Source organism: Pantherophis guttatus, chromosome 7 (genome assembly GCF_059756535.1).
Source record: "Pantherophis guttatus breed Tessera chromosome 7, ASM5975653v1, whole genome shotgun sequence".
In the NCBI taxonomy this organism is placed as follows: domain Eukaryota; kingdom Metazoa; phylum Chordata; class Lepidosauria; order Squamata; family Colubridae; genus Pantherophis; species Pantherophis guttatus.
Window position 1 is genome coordinate 42,447,290 of NC_142069.1, and position 21,092 is coordinate 42,468,381.

General features: G+C 38.3%; 1 protein-coding gene across 1 annotated transcript in view; it reads right to left on the reverse strand.

Moving 5' to 3' along the window:
• Nucleotides 1-2,665, reverse strand: part of ACSS3 (acyl-CoA synthetase short chain family member 3) — a 51,354-nt gene extending 48,689 nt beyond the window's left edge. The window contains exon 1 of the mRNA XM_034403613.3: nucleotides 2,227-2,665. Coding sequence (XP_034259504.2) covers nucleotides 2,227-2,576 — 350 coding nt within the window. The 5' untranslated portion in view covers nucleotides 2,577-2,665. The remainder of the gene's footprint in view (nucleotides 1-2,226) is intronic.
• Nucleotides 2,666-21,092: the final 18,427 nt, after the last annotated feature.

The window sequence follows — 21,092 nt, forward strand, 5'->3', positions numbered from 1 at the left end:
CCAAACTCTTTGGAAAATGCTCCAGAACTTCTTGAATCCATTGAAATCAATCATCCTCCATAGGCAGATGACTCTAATACATACACACACTTAATTGCAGAAAGAAACAGTTGCAGCAAATCATTTAAATCTCAACCACAAGTGATGTAACGATTGACAAAACAACAGATGCAACAGACAATATCTTCAGACATTCCCAGTAAGGGGAAAAAAATAGTCCAAAACATGACCTGCTACAGGTGACCCACAATTGACATACCAGCTTGAACATTCCTGCATCCAGTCCTAGACTGGATGCTAAAGTTACCCAGAATTAACATTTTAGAAGATGACCCCCCACCAGTTCATAAAGGGAGACTGTTGGTGGCAGGCAGGCTGGGTGGGTACAATCGCCAGTCCATATGCCCCACCCAAAGATTAAACACCATTGAAAGAGTAGAGAGAGAGTACAGGCTACAGCAACTCTTCCTGCCCAATTACTGACTGAGCGACTGGCCCAAGGCAACTTAGCTTGTTTTGTGCCTGAGATGGGACTAGAACTCATAGTCTACAAGTTTTTAGTCTGATATCACCACACCAAAGCCAGTCACTATTTCTCAACCTTAGGAAGAAGCAATGGCAAATCACTTTGGAAATCTTCCTAAGAAAATTGTGGGGACTAATCCTGGCAATCACCAGGAGTCAGCACTGACTCAAAGGCACTAAAAGAGTTAAAGAGATTCAGAAAAAAAAAGAAAGTGTAACCTCTTAGGGCTAGTGCAACAACAACTAGTGCAACAACAACTTTTGTACATTATTCCTCACTTCACATTTAAATGGCAAAACAGAGTATATGATAAGGCTTTCAGAAAGTCTCAGGTCAGCAGTGCCATTTTTTTTCTTTTGATCTCTGTCAACACAGAAATTATTGACACAATTAGGTTGTTACATTTGTCAACAGAAAAGTGCATTTCCAAGAAACAGCAAACTAATGGCAGTAATACTCCGTGAATCATCTCATATTAAAAATAATTTCTGAATACACATTAATTCAATATAAAATGCCAGCAAGCTAATATGCTTTGCTCATTTTACTCAGTATCAATATAGGGGAACTACCTGTTCAGGTTACTGAAGCTCTGTTCTTGTCCCTAATCAGAAAGGTCAAAACTTTAGGATAACTTTCCCTAGCCTAAGGTTTTTCCACCTTCGCCAATCAGCACGATCATTACAGTGTTACTGAAAGCAGGACAAACCTGTTTTTAGAGCGCAGAAAGAAAAAGAAAGAAAAGAGGCAATTAAATACTGATATCATGCATAGCAGGGTTCTCCAACCTTGGCAACTTTAAGATTTGTGGACTTCAACTCCCAGAGTTCCTCAGCCAGCAAAGCTGAAGTCCACAAGTCTTAAAGTTGCCAAAATTGGAGACCCCTGGTCCACAGTGTAACCATTTTTAATTTCCAAGTTTCCTACAATTACAAATGTTCACTGTGCTAATATTATAAGGACAATCTACTCCAATCTACACTAGATGCTGTTTTAGGACCTCTTTCCAGAGCACGATACCATAGTCTCTTGAGACTGAAGGATGCCAATGATGAATCTACCCCATGAGAGGAACATCAGACCAACCTTTTCTTGGATGACCTTCTGGCTAGTAGATAATAAGTGTTATAAACATATCCAGAGAACATTACTGTATAGTGGAAATCATTGGTTTAGATAATCTTGCATTTCACACCTAATCACAACACAAATACATGTCTAATCTTATGCCTATGACGCACATTAAACTATCTATTCAAGCGCATAAATAATTCGGTGTACTTAATTCATATACTGCCCTCAGTATAATATAATGGGAAGGGAGAAAAGTTTCAACGCAATATGTACTGGAAATGCGGTCATGAGAGCTTTTTCAATAGGACATGTATTCACAATTGGTGAACCCAGCAATATTTAAAACGGAACTGAACTCTGACAAATCCTGTGGATGATACTTATTCTGCCTTTTTTTTTTTTTAATGGGACCATCTTTTCCTGACATGAATGTCGTGCCTTAGCTACTGTATGGTCGGTAGAAACTCCGCAAGTGTCGTTTTTCCAAAGACCCGGGGACTAAATGGCGCGCAGCAAAGTTCCCCAGTTGTTACAAAACTTCTCACCGGGTCAACGAGCTGAAGAAACCCGGGTACTTTTATGACGTCGGCAGAGGAAAAGTTAAGCCAGCCTCGCCAGCCACTCACCAAGAAGTGCTAAAGGGATCTTTCCTTTCCATGGTTTTAGTCCACGGCTTGTGCCACGTGATGCTTTGAGCGGCTTCGGCCCAAAGTTGATCCGGCTCCTCCACCGACTTCTTGAAAACTCTGCCATAGTCACCTGCGGCTGGCGCGGCTGCCTGGGAGACGAAAGTGCTGGCTACGTAAAGGGGGCGAGTTTGAGGAATCCCCCCTACCCAGGAGCTCGGAAAACGCCCCGGAGGAAGCGCTTTGCCTGCCTGTGTGACACACCCGAGCCCGCCGGTCGATCCTCGATAGACGCGGCGGCTACAGCGCACAATTTTCTGCAGCAAAGTCCTTTTGCCCTGAACTACCATGTTCCCTGGAGACGCCCGGTCCCGTCCTGTCAGCAGGCGGGTGTCTATGTGTACAACTAAAGGAAGACCGCCCCCTTCAGTAAAACTAAAAATATACAAGTTTTTTCTCCGAGTCAACACAAAAAGTGGAGCTGGATTGCTGAACGTGGAAAGCCGCTCGTTGATCTTAGTTTTGCAAATCACAGATTTACAGTGATTTGCAAAAATCCAGTCCGAGCTTTGTTCTTACTTCCCAAATCCTCCCCCTTGTTTGTTGAAAAAAAGGCAATGGTTGCATTGCATAATCTCGCACCTTCGTTCCTCTTTCAGCCGGTCCCAATGTGGCTTGTAATCCTTCAGCCTTCAAGATTTTTCTTGTTGCAGATTCTGCTAGTTTTTATTTGTCCTTCAGGTTTATCTAGATTGTACTTCCATTAATTTAGAAAAATCCACTGTTTTAATCCTGATTTGGATAAGAATCTCAGAATACAGGTAGTCCTCGACTTACAAAAGTTCACTTAGTGATCATTCGAAGTTACAACGGCACTGAAAAAGGTGACATGACCAATTTTCTGATTGATGACTGTTGCAGCATCCCCATGGTCACATGATTTACATTCAGATGCTTGACAACTGACTCACGTTTATGACGGTTGCAGTGTCCCGGGGTCATGTGATCATCCTTTGAGATCTTCTGACAAACAAAGTCAATGGGGAAACCAGATTCACTTAACAACTGGGTTACTAATTTAACAACTGCAGTGATTCGCTTAACAAATGTGGCAAGAAAAGTCATAAAATGGGGCAAAATTTCTCATTTAGCAACATAAATTTTGGGCTCAGTTGTGGTGTAAATTGAGGACTACCTGTAGTCATTCTGTTTTTCAGTGACTAAGAGCTTCTACTGCATTCTTTTTAAAATACATTACTATTAGCAGTACATTAGCATTCCTGGAATATGCCTACAGATTACGTTTTAAAGAAGCTGTATACTTCCTGATTTGAAAAGCAGGGGCAAAGTATTATGCTATATTAAATGATAATTAGGATTCAATTTACATTGGACACAGATCAAAGCAACCTTTGCTCAGAATAAACAAAGTCTTAAGACTGAGTTTTGCCTATTGGTAGGCAGCTGAGAAGTGAAATATGTACTGGTCTTTCAGGGCCAAATTACCAACACTGAATACTTTGAAATTGCTTGAAGTATTCTGTGGAGAACAATGTGTGACTTTACCCACACAAAAAAGGATTTTATTATTTAGGTGGATGTTGGTGGTGTCAGGGCGGGGAGTTCTCAAAAAATGAGCTTACAATTGCTTAAAGGTCTGAACAAGAGGAATAAGAAAAGCCCTTTGACTGGCAACACCAAAAAACCATACCAGTCCATTCTTCCTCTCCCTATCACATAGAACCGTGATGGTGAACCTATGGCACGGGTGCCACAGGTGGCATGCGGAGCCATACTGGTGGGCATGCAAGTGTTGCCCTAGCTCAGCTCCAGCGCGCATGCGCACACCAGCCAATTGATTTTCAGGCCTTCCAGTCCTACCGGAAGTTGGGAAACTGGCTGTTTCTGGCCTTTGGAAGGCCTCCGGGAGGATGGGGAAGGCTGTTTTTGCCCTCCCCAGGCTCCTAGAAAGCCTATGGAGCCTGGGGAGGGGAAAAAACGGGCCCACCGGGCCATCGCATGCCAAAAGCAGGGGGAAGTATGGGGGGGTCACGTGCACATGTGTGGGAGGGCGGGGCACATTGAATTATGGATGTGGGTACCCACACCCATGATCCCCCCCGCTTTCCCTGCTTTTGGCACGCGACGGCAAAAAGGTTAGCCATCACTGACATAGAACCTCTCCTCCCACTTGCTATAATCTTGAATGTGGATTTCCATCTGGAAATCTGCAAATGGAAGAGATTATTTATTATTTATTTAGCATATGGCCGTGATGGCGAACCTATGGCACGTGTGCCACAGGTGGCATGCATAGCCATATCAGTGGGCACACCAGCTCAACTCTGGCGCGCATGTGCCCACTGGTCACCTGATTTTCGGGCCTTCTGGACCCACCAGAAGTAGGGAAACAGGATGTTTCCTGCCTCTGGAGGGTCTGGGTGGGGGTGGGGAAGGCCCATTTTTCTTTCTCACCTGGCTCCAGAGCCTCTCTGTGCATCTGGGGAGGGCGAAAAGAGAGACTCTGGAGGCTGGGGACAGCAGAAAATGTCACTTCCTGTCCAATCAGGAGTTGGGAAATGGGCCATTTCAGGCCTCCGGAGGGCCTCCGAGGGGTTGGGGAAGGCTGTTTTCGCCCTCTCCAGATGCATAGAGAGGATCTGGAGCCAGGTGGGAAAGAAAAACGGGCCTACCGGGCCATCGTGTGCCAGGAGCGGGGGGGAGGGGGGTTGCGCACGCAGGGCAGGGCGCATAAAATTATGGGTGTGGGCATGCACGTGCGCGAATCTCCCCCACCCCACCCCCTCCTGGCACGCGATGGCAAAAAGGTTAGCCATCACTGGCATATGGTGTACAAGGTCAGAGAGTCTACAATGTTTACACAAGGCAGAAGTTCTGGCAGCCAACAGTCTCTGGTGCCTTTATTGCACTGGCATTCTACCAGAGGTTAGAGAATTAGCTCTGCGCCAGCTGGCCAGCAACACTCTTGAGGGAGTTGATCGCCTGGGGATTTCTTCCACCAGTCTTCCATCAATCGCATCCAGACAAATCCAGTGCTGGTTCCTGCACAGAATGCATTTCCCACCATCAAAATGGTGGCACCTATTTACTTGCAGAGGGTATGTTTTCAAACTCCTAGGGGGGCAGGAGCTAGGAACAAGTGACGGGAGCTCACTCCATCCCATGGATCATTTCTGACCAACAAATCCAGTGTCATTAAGCCATTGTGCCACCACGTCCTCTAATAGAAGAGATCACTAAGAATATAAAAATAAACCAGCACAACCATTGTCATTGTATGCACAAAAATGGCAGAAACGTATCCTCTTCAAATACACTTTATAAACTCAATATGGACTACATCAAAGGATATTTAATGATTTAAATTAAAAATCCAATTCTAACATCAGTCACCAAACAAATACCAGATACTTGGTTATATTTCATAAATGAGTTGGGGAAAAATATGGATGGTGAATGTTACAATAAATATTTTGGCATGCATATTATGTTACAACATATTATACGTCTGATAGGTCTCTCTCTGCTTTGATATTATTTTAATGTAAATGGCACAGAACAGAGGAGTGTAGTAAAATTAAATTATTCATTATAAACCTGCAATAATATAGATGCCAATAGGTCTATAAAAGTTCCATAGTATTGTACTTAACTGGAAAGTTATCGGGGATTTTTTCTATGAGTATAATATAACATTAAACTTAGATCTTTTAATTTAAATTGTATAAAATCATTTGATAAGATCCAGGTTGAGTTTATAAAGTGTGTTTGAAGAGGATGGTTTTCTGCCATTTTTGTACATGGCATTAAATTTTAGTATTTTACTTGTAGGAGAAGTATTACAAAAGAATTTAGTTCTGAATCTATCAAGTGATATTGTGATACCTATCTGAGATTCTTGCCTTCTCTAATTTTGAACTTTGTTCTTAAATCATTAGGCAGACTCAAGATAGTAAAGTTGTTGCAAGAGTGGATAACAAATATACAATCTCTATATTATGATATTATAGCTACATTTTGGATAACTATTTAACATGACCAAAGCTTACTGCAGCTGTGCAGCAATATCATTTATATTCTGGTTATCCTCTTCCCATTGGGATGAATTAGAGCAACAGAATGAACCTCTAATTTCACTAGCTTCTCTGTATGAAGTTGCTGCTGTTCCCTTAGCAAACATACTTCTTATAAAGGAGGACAGGATGTGAAATCATAAATGAAAATATAACAGATTATCTATTCAGGAAACATTTATTGACTGCACAGACTGTAAGCTCAATTTTCAATATTCAAGCATTTAACTTCAATGAATAAAAGGACCTGTGACTTTCATTTGCTCAAATGCATAGATAAATTAGCAGAATTTGCAGAAATTCTAAATATCCATAAGAATGTAGTGCAAAGCTGGACAAATATTCTAATTCCAGTCTTCATAAAAGGAATATTTGAGTACAGAGAGTCCCCAGCATTACACATTGTAAGCATATCCCTACTGTATGGATAATCATACAGTATATTTCAAACTAAAATGATAGGATACCTAAGAATAATAATCTTATAATTCAAATTTATTTTACATATTATTAGAATATTATATACATATACACACAGAGAGAGAGAATGTTGATAAAGTATTCTATTCTTTAGTCATCTCCATTTCTGATATAAATTGATTGATTTATTAATTACTGAATCACCTTCGAATATGCTAATATACAATTCATGCTATGCTATTTAAAATGAAACCATTTTGGAATATTTTTCAAATATTTCCACTTTGTCTATTTCACAGTTGTGGGGGGGAACACTTTTTTAAATTTATTTATCCTCAAAAAACCAGACTGTTCCTTTCGAGGACAATGTGCCAATTGATCATAACTGCAAGCATTCAATGGTGACATCGTTTCTGACAAGGTGTAGTTTACATAACCATAGAAATAGCTACACAGTGTAAGATTACAGAAGTGGCCCTGGAAGCTGGGTTAATTAACTCCTTTGCCACAGGAAAGAAATAGTGAGAAGATCAGATGAATACAAACACTATTGATAACATGTAGCAATGGAACCATTGATTGATCTAATGCAGTGTTTCTCAACCTTGGTAGCTTGAAGATGGGTGGACTTCAACTCTCAGAATCCCCCAGCCAGCAGCGCTGGCTGGGTGATTCTGGAAGTTGAAGTCCACCCATCTTCAAGCTTCCAAGGTTGAGAAACACTGATCTAATGTCTTTAGACACCAGACAAAATATCAATAATAATAATAAAAAACAATACACATCTTCGCTACATCTTTGTGATATAACATAGCCAGAAAAGAAAAAACAAAACCAAAGGAAACTGTTACTTGTGCATTCCCCTGAAAAATAACTTTCAGTTAAAGAAGGGCTGATCTTGCAGTGGCCCAAGGTTGACATCCCCAATGGATCTCTGGATCTGCTTTGAGACCTTGAAGATTCTTGTTAATGATCTGCATTTTGATGCAGTTACATTTTTATTAAATTAACCTCATAATTTAAAGCTATCACAGGATAAAATGTCTCTTCTTCAGAGGTCAAGAGTCCTCCATTGGTATCTGTAGACCTTATGGCCATTCTTTTTGTACTCAGGGTAATGCTGTGAGTGACCTACAGTTCACTGACTAGAGGATCAGTTCACTGCTATTTTAAATTGAAAACTAAACCACAGTCTTTGAAACAGATTAATCTCCTCTTTAACATTTAGAGTGGCTTTCAAATTTCCTCCAATTATTATCATTTATTTCATGGAATTTCCTGTATGCAAGTATGCACAAATAATCTGTGAGATGCATAGGTAAGTAAAGATGTTATCATATTTATTAAATGTTATAAGGCTAATTAGCTAAGGAGCATAGATTCATTTCCTGGCAAAATAGTTAACTCATACTAAAATCTAGATCTGCTGTTGATGCTTTTTTCCCCCCCTGCCCTGCATTGCAGATATATTGGTCACAGTTGACTTTTCTTTTGCAATTGCTTGAGTTTCTTACTTGCAACCACCAAATCAGAAATTGTCTGAAAGATTTTTGCATCATAGTGGCATTACATATCATAACTATCATGTAAAAACTATTTTTCGGATATTCACCCAGGGAGTAGATTTAGATGTCATGCTAAACACTAAAGTAATTTATCTCACATTGATCATCTGTTTCATGAGAATGTATTCAACTCCTATCTTACAATCCTTCAACAAGTTTATTGTTCCATTGCAAGGACAAATTAGATAAATTAACTTACTTTATAATAGTCAAGTCTTATAATACAGAAAGATTGGAGAGGAAGGCATTACAGGAAAATAAGCAGGCACACAGTGGGAAATACACCAGGGTATTTGGGTAGCATGTTTACAGCTGCTGGCACCAGCATATTACTTTTGATGTATATCTACTATTTTATGCCTTTTTGCTGTCTTGCAATCCCTTTCCCTCTGGTGAATGTAAATACAAATGTTAATTCCATTCTTGATATTTATCCCAGCTCAGAGGTGAATATTCCAAAGGGCAGAGAACCGGTTAGGAGGCAAACAAAAACAAAGTTGTGAAACTGATTGGTTTTGCCAATTTCAAACTAGCTTTCCCAACACCATCAGGATGAACTTTTCAAAGATTAGGAAGCAAGAAAAAGAAAAGTATAGTTATCGTCGCATGACTTCTCACTTAATGACCATTTTGCTTAATGAGAGACCTGCTGGTCCCAATAATGGTAACTAAACAAGGAATAGAATAGAATAGAATAGAATAGAATAGAATAGAATAGAATAGAATAGAATAGAATAGAATAGAATAGAATAGAATAGAATAGAATAGGGCAGGGCAGGGCAGGGCAGGGCAGGGCAGGGCAGGGCAGGGCAGGGCAGGGCAGGGCAGAACAGAACAGAACAGAACAGAACAGAACAGAACAGAACAGAACAGAACAGAATAGAATAGAATAAACAGAGTTGGAAGGACCTTGGAGGTCTTCTAGTCCAAACCCTGCTTACCAAACCCTACACCACTTCAGACAAGTGGTTATCCAAAATCATCTTTAAAATTTCCAATGTTGGAGCATTCACAACTTCTGGAGGCAAGTTGTTCCACTGATTTATTGTTCTAACTGTCAGGAAATTTCTCCTTAGTTCTAAGTTGCTTCTCTCCTTGATTAGTTTCCACCCATTGCTTCTTTTTCTACCCTCAGGTGCTTTGGAGAATAGTTTGACTCCTTCTTCTTTGTGGCAACCCCTAACATATTGGAACATTGCTATCATGTCTCCCCTAGTCCTTCTTTTCATTAAACTAGACATACCCAGTTCCTGCAACCGTTCTTCATATGTTTTAACCTCCAGTCCCCTAATCATCTTTGTTGCTCTTCTCTGCACTCTTTCTAGAGTCTCAACATCTTTTTTACATTATGATGACCAAAACTGAATGCAGTATTCCATTATAAAATTGTATTAACACTTCACGTGGTCTTGATTCTATCCCTCTGTTTATGCAGCCTAGAACTGTGTTGGCTTTTTTGGCAGCTGCTGCACACTGCTGGCTTATATTTAAATGGTTGTCCACTAGGACTCCAAAATCCCTCTCACAGTTACTACTATTGAGCAAGGTACCACATACAGTATACTGTACTTGTGCATTTTGTTTTCCTTGCCTAAATGTAGAACCTTACTACTTTTGAAGTACTACTGTAACTCCAGGATTGACAGATGCCAGGATTTGCAAACCTTATATAATTCAATGGAACATCTGCAGATACCCTCTTTTTTTTCCCCAGGATTGGTTTTTTTTAAAACCAAGAACTATACCTAATGATTATGCCACGTTCTTAGTTCACATAGCGTAGTGGGTCAAGGAACAGGTGGATTCCTAGACATTTGGCTTACCTTTCTATTTGACACATTTCCCATCCTTCTACAGAATCTGAAGGCATTGGCATCTCCCTTCATATTTATCTCCAAAACAGAGTTGTATGAATAGGTTAAGTTGATAGGGTGATTGGCTCAAAGCCATCCAGTGAGTTTTCATAGCTAAAAGAAGACTCAAACCTGGGTCTCCAGGTCTTGGGACAACATCATAACCATTACACCAAGTAGTGGTATTCAGCCAGTTCTATCCGGTTTGGGTGAACCGGTAGTGGTGGCTATGGAAGGTTTCGCCCACCTGCCCAGACGTCATCACGTCCTGTTTTTGACACTGCGCATGCGCAGAAGGCTCTGCGCATGCACGGAGGTGGGGCGTGCAATCGAAGCGAGAGAGAGAGAGGACTCTCGCATTTGTGAAACAGTAGCGAAGGTAAATGAATACCACCCCTGCATTACACCACACTGGTTCTTGCAGAACACTTACTCCCATTGCACTAGATACAACAGACAAGACTCCAAGCAGAAATAGAACAATGTTCCCTAAGCAGGATTACAGTATCTGTTCTTTAAGAAGAAGAAATCAGTTCCTAACATTTCAGCAACTCAGGGTTTCTTCCATGGAAATAATATGTTCAAAAGCTTTAGCAAATCCACACAGAAATAAAGTAAATTGCACTGAGAAATGGAAAATAATAAAAACACTAATTACAAGTATTGAAAACAAAAATACTTTATAAAGAGTAGCGTCTGTTTATTGTATAAATAACATTCACATCGATTCCAAATATCAAATTCTCTAACCAAATATTGTTTAAGCAAGAAAGCATGAATTTAAATTCCACTGAGGACTAGATTATTACAAAGAATGGTCTTAGCTACTTTTCAAATAAAAAAATAACTAAAATATGATCTATTACAGTGCAGCAAACATTTTGTTCATCAAGTTATTTTTCAAAGTCTATACAAAAAGAACTCTAAACTGAAAAATAAGAATTTATATTTAGGAGCAAATGTCTGTTTAAAGTTTTGCATAGGGTTAACACACAAGACATCCCATTTTTTCCATTGGGTAAATCAAGAAATAAAATAAATACTTGCATGGTTTAAGGCCCCCTCTTCACCCAAAGGAAAAAAAGGTCCACATTTTTCTCCCCATCCCAGTGATACAAAATCACGGCCAGGACTTCTATTGTCTCCATCTAGAGAAGAAAAGTAGGACATTGGGTCCAAATAGGTTGCCTACTTTGAACTATATAAATAATGGCTGAGAATCTATTTAGCCATCAGCCTGTCCTAATAACACAGTTTCTTCTTTTTAAAAAATCTAATTAATGCTCAACAATATGAGCAAATCACTTTATATAATAGTGCCAGAAGTTAAAAGAGCACTTGTTCTCTTTATTTCCTTTTTAATTAGCTATGAACATAATGTTTCTCTTTAGTGTTACTGGCATATTTATACTAGCATTCCTGCTTATACTGTAGATAATTATTGCCTGAGAAAATAGTTTGAAACACAGAGGAAGTTTAATGAGTTTCAAGAGGACATGGTATGAAAAATGCAATCTTTAAAAAAATCTGACAACACAATCCTATTGTCCATTGAGAAACAAGTTCCAAGATTGGCTCAAGAAAATGTGTATTGGTCTGAGCTTGAAAAATGTCCTGCTGAGCATGCTTGGTTTAACAAAAGACTTTATTACCAGCTATAATGAACTACGGAAGGGACCTGGTGGCTCAGTGGCTAAGACACTGAGCTTGTCAATCGAAAGGTCAGCAGTTCAGCGGTTTGAATCCCTAGTGCTGCGAAAGGGGGTGAGCTCCCGTTACTTGTCCCAGCTTCTGCCAACCTAGCAGTTTGAAAGCACATAAAAAATGAAAGTAGAAAAATAGGACCACCTTTGGTGGAAAGGTAACAGCGTTCTGTGCGCCTTTGGCGTTTAGTCATGCCAGCCACATGACCACGGAGACGTCTTTGAACAGTGCTGGCTCTTTGGCTTTGAAATGGAGATGAGCACCGCTCCATAGAGTTGGGAACGATTAGCACATATGTGCGAGGGGAACCTTTACCTTTACCTTATAATGAACTACAAGACTGTGTGTACTTTCTGAAATTGCTTGAGAGGCAGGCTGGTTTACGGTATTTATTTTTTCAATACATTTTATTAAGAAATATATTAAACAGATAAAATACACAAGAACCTAATACAAAATGCATTTTAAAAAAGGAAAGAGAAATATTAAAAAGTGTAAAAACAGTCATCCCCTCTCCGGAAAAGGAAATAGTAATAAAAAGAAATTTCCCCCTTCATCCCAGAAAGTATATTCAACATTAACAACTTATCACTGTCTCTTCAACAACAACCAAATGCATCTCCATTACATATCTCATTGTGAGACAGGTTGGTTTATAAAGGATTGTGCTGTTTTCCACAGATTCGTAATCAGAGAAGTAGCAGCCTTACCTATATTTTACATTCCCCAAAATAAGTGAGTACTAGTGCCAAGAACACAATTACTATAACTCAATAATAGTGTTCTCTTCTTCAATGTGCAAAATACAATAATCTGAAATACAAATGAATAGCACAGGTTACCTAAATACAAAACAGCCATTGTGTTGCTATTTTTGCTAACTAACAATAGCAACAAATAACACTGCAGATTGGCAAAATGACTTCCAAGTAATGCTATGTGCGACAATGTATAATGATGCTGTTTTCCTAGCTGTGATGCTGCTTTCCAGAGTAGAACTGGAACTCGGCTTGGCAACAGATGCCATGTCTTTGAATTGTGTGCTTCTGTTCAATGGGACAAAATGTCCACAAGTAATCAAACATTTGTAGATTTTTTTTTATTGAAGCCATAAATAGATTTGTTCTTGCCATTTATTTTACATATACATCTTACTGTACATTTATTGTTGCCAGGGCCTTTTTCTGAGCTATAATCAAAGATATAAATTATTTTCTTAAAAGAAAGTTAGAAGATAAACCTACCATGCCAGCAAAAAGAGACCAACAAAGTATCTTTGTTGACTATGACTATTTAATTAAGTTCCATTTATTTTGTGCAATCATTGATTATTCTCCAGCTCATTTGCATTTTAAAACAATTAGTTTAAGAAATACTATGCTGTATTTGTAGTTGAAGATTCATGGTATGCTTTCTGTTAGAAATATGGGCCTGCTGTTTCGTTACTGTAGGGTCATTATTTTCAGTGAATAATCAGAATCAAATTGCTTATTCATTCTACAGTGAATGGCATAAATACCAAAAGTAAACTGCAGATGGAATGTTACACTTTACAGGAAGAATACTCTATAATTTGGAAGGCGTAGTTTATCTTTTGGAAAGAAATGAAGAGTAGCATGTTATTGATTAGGCTTCTGTTATATAGAAAACAATGTGGAGATATAGGAGGAGTGGGCATTCAAACCCACTATTAATGTCTGGTGGTTTTGTTCTGGACGTATATAAAGTATAAACAAATATTATCTTAGGCTTGGGCCAAAAATAAAGCTTGATCTATCTATCTATCTATCTATCTATCTATCTATCTATCTATCTATCTATCATCAATTGATCCATCCATCTCTCTGAACCACTCCATTCTCAAAGAAATCCTTGAGTTTTATAAAATTGTTAGGGCTATGCAGCACTTCAGATCAATTCTTCAAGATCAATTCAGATCAATTCTTCAATTCTTCAGATCAATGCGCTTCAAGGTGTTGGTCACCACCTTTAAAGCGCTCCATGGCATAGGACCTAGTTATCTTCGAGACCGCCTGCTGCTACTGATGATCTCCCACCGACCTGTGCGCTCCCACAGAGAGGGCCTCCTCGGGGTGCCATCAGCCAAACAATGTAGGCTGGTGACCCCCAGGAGGAGGGACTTCTCTGTGGGGGCACCTACCCTCTGGAATCAGCGGGCCCCAGAGATAAGGAGAATTCAAGACCTCTGTGCCTTCCGCCGTGCCCTTAAAACTTTCTTTTTCCAGCAAGCCGGGCTGGCTTAACGTAACACTTTTTAAAAACATTTTTAACTGGTTTGTCATTTTAAATTGGGGCCAAATTAATATATATCCTTTTAATTGTTTTTATGTTTGTATTGTATGTTTTTAGCTGGCTGTACACTGCCCTGAGTTCCTCGGGAGAAGGTGCGGTATATAAATTTGAAATAAATAAATAAAATAAATAAATTCCAAATAGGCCCTTTGGAGAATGGAAGGATATGAATATGGAATCTACTTGTAATTCATTAAAACACTTATATATGTCCTGAAGTCATGTGTGAGCCCAGGAAATGACACTGATGCTTTAAAGAGATGTCATAGGTCCATGATGGCGAACCTATGGCACACATGCCAGATGTGGCATGCAGATCCTTCTCTGTGGGCATGCACGCAGTCATCCCAGCCCAGCTCCAATTGCATTTCTCCATCATGTTTCAAAAAGAATTCGCGAAGTTGGAATTGATTGTGTGAACTTTTTCACTCGCACACTTCACAATGGGGAGACAGGGTCCCCTCCTCATGAAGCCCACTATGACGCAGAACCACAATGAGACCCTGCGTTGTCTCAGCTCAGCAAAAAAAAGCAGTTGCTTTTCCCGCAGTGCTGCCTGTGTTGGGATGCCCCGCCTCCCCACCAGCCAGCTGAACATGGCCACGCTGCTCCTGAGCTTGTCGGCCTTTGGATGTCATTCCCACCACCCAGCACCCTGCCTGGGCCCCCTCTGCTGGGGGAGAGAGGGAGAAGGAGGGGGGTCTCCCCGACAGGATCCAGGTTGGAGTTGCCTCGTTTTGTGTGGATCTCTTAATGTTTTGCTTTGCCTGCTGGCCTCCACTCCCCTTCCACAGCCCAAGTGGTTGGATTCAAAGGATACGTGAAACTGGACAGGAGAGCATAGATAGATAGATAGATAGATAGATAGATAGATAGATAGATAGATAGATAGATGGATGGATGATTGGATGGATGGATGGAGGGAGGGAGGGAGGGAGGGAGGGAGGGAGGGATAAATAGATGAGACAGAGAGAGAGATAAAGAGGGAGGCAAGGGAAAGAGAAAGAAAGAGAGAGGGAGGAAAGAGAGAAAGAGAGATGGGTAGAAAGAGAGGGAGGGAAAGAGAGAGAGAGGGACAGAAAGAGAGAGGGAGGGAGGAAAAGAGAGAGAAAGAGGGGGAGGGAAAGAGAGAGGGAAAGAGAAAGACAGAGAAAGACAGGGGAAAGAGAGGGGGGAGGGAAAGAGAGAGAAAGCGAGAGGGAAAAGAGAAATTATATTACAAGAGTTTTTCTTTTTTATTGTTACTAAACGTAATATTTCAAAAGCAGGAAAAAAATGAAGGGGCATAAAAATGCATTTATCACGTTTTTCTTAGAACAATTAGCTGAACTCTGCATTGTTTATCATTTTAGGTAGTAAAACCTCATTATTCAGGTTAAATTGCCTTATTGGCTCTTTGCGATAAATAAGTGGATTTTGGGTTATAGTTTGGGCACTCGGTCTCTAAAAGGTTCACCATCACTGCCATAGGTGCTATGTGCTACTGTGTTATAAAACATATAGCATGGGGAATGAATCCAAAGTACAACCCTAAAGATTACTGTTAAAGAAACAAAATTAAATTATAAAATTAAATTCACTACATAATCAAAAAACAAGTAGCAGTTATAAATAGGAAATAAATGATAGAGATAGACAGACAGACAGATAGATGATAGATAGATAGATAGAAAGAGTCCTCAACTTACAACAGTTCATTTAGTGACCCTTCAAAGTTACAACAGTACTGCAAAAAAGTGATTTGTGTCCGTTTTTCACAGTTATAACATTGGTAGCATCCCCATGATCATGTGATCAAAATTCAGGTGCTTGGCAACTGACTCATATTTATGGCTGTTGCTGTGTCCCAGGGTCATGTGATCACCGTTTGTGACCTTCTGATAAGCAAAGTCAATAGGGAAGCCAGATTCACTTAACACCCATGTTAATAACTTATCAACTGAAGTGATTCATATAACAACTGTGACAAGAAAGGTCTTAAAATGGGGCAAAATTCACTTAACAAATGTCTTACTTAACAACATAAATTTTGGGTTCAATTGTGGTCATATGTCAAGGGCTACCTGTAGATCAATTTTCTGTAATGAAAGGATTTTCATGGAGCTTTGCTCTGTTTGGGTGCTACAATTTTTTAATAAAAATGGATTTTTAAATGTTTTGATATCCATTTAAATCAGAGATGAATAAGCTACAGCCATTGAATGACATATATTCTCCAGCAATCCCATAGAGGTCTCTCAGACTGTATCATCAGAATTTAGCAATATGGTTTTTAATGAGTTTTCTTTTTTAAAATAAAACTCAATATAGTGTTAAGCCTCCAATATCAGTCATAAAAGCAAATTTAAAAATCAAACTAACCTCCTAAGTTTTTAAGAAACCTAACTTCTAAATGTTTTTTAAAAACTCTGTTCAAAAATATTGACATATTGACATCCCTGTTTTTATTGATTGGTTAGTTTTTTAAGATTTTGAGAAGCACACAGTTAAAAACTATATTATTATCAAATTTACATTGGATTTGAGTGTTGTGATAGAATGATGGTGTCTTTTTAATGTATATTTTTAAATGTTCATTTTAGTATACAGAAGTCAACAACAAAAATTGCATGAAAATGTATATCTAAATTAAGTACAGTAGTCCTCGAGTTAGGACCATAATCGAGCCTATCGGTTATGGTTACAAGTTCTGATGTCAAATTTTTCAGTTTCAAATTTCCAAACATTAGGGGTGCTTGAAAGTTGTGACATGCCTTGGGGAATGTAAAGATATTTTTGGGGGTTTTTTGGTTTTTTTTTTATAAAAAGTTTTTTATTAAATAAACATTAAAAACATTGGACACAGTGTGACCTTCACGGTTTTGTCATTTCCATACATATTTTTAACATAACAACAAATATAATTACTACTTATCATACATTGCTATTTTGATCTTATAACCATATCCCTTGTCCTCATTTATATCTTTATCTAAATATTATCCACTTTCTATTCTACAATGTAAAATGTAAAGATATTTTGGTTACTTTAATATAATTTAGAGGTGCTTGGTAAATAATTACATAAATACAATAACTTTTCAGATTAGCAATTCCCCAGCAAACAATTCAGACCAGCAATTCGCCAGTTTCATCGAAAAAGAATGTTATTCTGTGTGCAGTGAGCCGAGTGGAAGATATCTATATAATTTCACTCTAGAGAAAGGCTCAAAAACAAGAAAACCTGCTCTTAAGTGAATGAAAATAATTTCGTATATTTCATGAAGAAGAAGGGCATTGACAAAAACTTAAAGGCCATTGGAGGAGATTCTACAAATGTTAATACTGGCTCTGAAGGTGGTGCCATGCACTAGGTGGAGGGCAAGCCAGAGCATCCATTGTGCTGATTGATTGGTCTGAAGATGTATATGAACCACCTTTGATGTGCAAATTGACTACAACAGAAATAAAGAAGTTCATTGATGAACCAAGTACCACAGTGGCCCTGTCCTGCCTAGTCAATAGAGAGAGGTGTGAAGCAGGTCACAGAGGCAGCAAGAAGAGTGTATACACATGAAAAATGTGAGGTTTTATATCAGAGGCCAAGAAGCAATTTGGCAGCTGATGTCAAAGAATGAATCAAAACAAGACTTGATGAAACTCACTTAAACATGTTTGTAACTCAGATAATTGCTTTCTGATGTTAGTATATGATTGCATGGATTATTTTTTGCTTAGCTAGATGAGATTCATGCAGGAAAAAAACTTTAATTTTTGTAGCACAAGGTGTAATTTTGAGAAGTTAAGGTTAACAGCATTTCTGAGGTATATGATCAGACGTGTATTTACCATACCAAGTTAAACATTGCACAATTGCAAAAATAACAGCAGATTTGAATTCTTGGTGTAAAAACACATTTTTAGAACCTGTTGCAATATTTTCAGGATCAGACTCAATAAAGATAATAGAAGTTAAAGCTTTAAATATATTTCTTTTTAATTATGATAGGCATTCTATATTCACTGAATATTCGAGGTAGAAGCAACGAGAATGGTGAGGGTGGCTCCTTATATATACAAGGGGTGGAGCTAGGAATGGGAGTGGTAAGTTATGAATACATTAAAGTCCAAAGAATAAGTTAACCTCTGATGTTCCATATATACATTATTTACACATTGGAGAATAAGGCATTTACATCTGACAAATCCCCCTCTAAATGCCGGTTCGTTACACAACACCAATTACATTCTGATTCAGGACAATATAATACATATAATTTAGAAGTTAAATATTTGTGTTGTTTAGAAGGTAAGGGTTTTGTTAATATGTCAGCTAATTGTTCAGAAGTATCGCAATGTATTGCTTTAATGAATCCGTCTTGAGACAGTTGTCTCACATGCTTAAACTTTATATCAATATGCCTGGACCTTTGTCCAATTGCATCGGATCTGGATATTTCAATGGCCGCTTTATTGTCTTCATGCATAATAAATGGTAAGGTGGGTTTCTTCCAAACATCAGTGATCAGATCATTGAACCATACAAGGTTATTTGCAGCTTTGGACAAACAAACATATTCCGCTTCTGTAGTAGAAGTGGCTACTAGTTCTTGTTTACCAGTATACCAGTAAACTGGACAATCATTCAATAGAAAAACATAACCAGAAGTACTCTTTCTGCATGTTGTATCACCAGCCCAATCTGCATCAGCATAACAAGTAATTTTTGGTTCTCTGTCATTATTGGGTTCCAACATTAAACAAAAATCTAATGTACCCTTCAGATATCTTAGAATTCTTTTGACAGCTTCCCAATGATACAAGGTTGGTTTACTAACATATCTTGACAATAGATTGAGAGGTAATGCAATATCTGGCCTAGTCCAATTAGATATATAAAGGAGTGAACCTATAACTGATCTGTAAAATGTGTTGTCTTTAAACTCAGGGGAAGATTCATCAGTGTTTCTAAGAAAATCAGTTTGCATAGGGGTGTCACAGGTTTTAGCATTATTTAAGTTACATTTGTTTAGGAGTTCGATGATTTTATCTTTCTGTGTAAGTTTGAATCCCCTTTTAGTTTTGTTAATTTGCACACCAAGGTATTTATTCACTTTACCCAGAGATTTCAGTGAGAAGTGTTCATTTAACTTATTTACAAAGATTTCCCTGCTCTCTTTATGCTTTCCAATGTATAAAATATCGTCCACGTAAATTAATACAAATTCAATATGATCATTACTCTTTTTTACAAAGAAACAGTTATCAGCAGTGGTGGCGTTGAAATCCATGGTCTTAAGTACTTTTACCAAGCAATCGTACCATCTTTTGCCGGATTGCTTTAATCCGTACAGACTCTTATTTAATAACCAAATTTCGTTCTTATTAGTGTATTGACTGTGTGGTGCTCTTACATATATTTCCTTATCTAATTTTGCATGTAAGTATGCGGTCTGTATGTCATATTGGAATACGTCCAGATTGAGTGCAGATGCTACTACAAGGGCTGTTTTGACACTCTCTGTTCTCACTGTGGGTGAATATGTATCAGTATAGTCTTCTGGATATTTTTGTGCATAGCCTTGTGCAACTAGTCTAGCCTTGTATAAGGTATTGCCTCCTTCTAAGTTCTTAATTTTATAAATCCACCTGGTACCTATAATTGTTTTATCCTTAGGTGCGATCGCAGGTGTGAATACATTTAATCCTTGTAAACTTTCCATCTCTTTTTCCATAGCTAGTTCCCATTTTTCTCTTTCTTCATGTGGAAGTTTCAATACTTCTTCATATGTATTAGGTGTTACTTGTTCTCCATTCATATGCATTATGTAATCTTTGTATTTATTTGGTATTTGGTTTCTATTGTTTCTAATAGTTCTTTCAGGCTTGCTATGGTTATCATGCAAATATCTAGCTTCCTTTTTTGTTAATGTGTCTGTCTTTATTTTATGCTGACTATTAGTCCAAGTTTTGGTTTTGTTCTTACTTTTGTTAATATTTTGATTTTCTGTTGTTCCTTCCTCACAAGATATCGTATCTTTACATTTATTAGGAAATATTTCATTAAGGTGCAATTTTGACCAATTGGCCTGTTCATGGAACACAGCTGTTCTGGATACTATAAATTTGTTATTACTATCAATAAATCTGTACCCTTTGGTTCCAGTTTCGTATCCCATGAATCTTAATCTCCTGGATACGTTTTCTCCCTTTCTCCTCAATTGTTTAGGTATGTGTACGTCTGCAGTGACTCCAAATATGTGCATGTGTGATAATTTGGGTTTTCTATTGTACATCACCTCATATGGTGTCTTATTCACAATACTGGACCAGGTTCTATTTTGAGTGTAATTCGAATAATGTAATGCCTCTGACCAAAATTGTTTGCCTAAACCAGCATCCTCTAATGTGCACCTAATCATGGTTTGTAGTGTGGAATTTTTCCTCTCTACAACTCCATTTTGAAATGCAGAAAAAGGATTGGACGTGAAATGTAACATTCCTCTATCCTTTAACCATTGGGAGAATTCTTTAGACATGAACTCACATCCCCTATCTGTCATAATTTGCTTTATTCTGATATTATGTTGTGTTTCTATACGTTTGTAGAATTCCTTAAATTTCTGAAATGTTTCATCCTTGTGCTTTAATGTGTAAACAAAACCATATCGGCTGTAGTCATCCACTATTGTTAGGAAGTAACGTTTTCTATAGGTAATTGAGGGACTTAATGGACCAACTAAGTCCATATGTACCAAATCAAAAATATTGTTAGTTGATCTGTTAGATTTTTTTGGTCTGGGACTGGTTTTTAGTTTGGTGGACTTACATACTGAGCATTCCAAATAATTTTCACAATTTTTTATTTTGACACCTTCTGCGTGTTCAGTCATTTTTTGTACTACAGGAAAGCTTGCATGTCCTAACTTCCTGTGTAA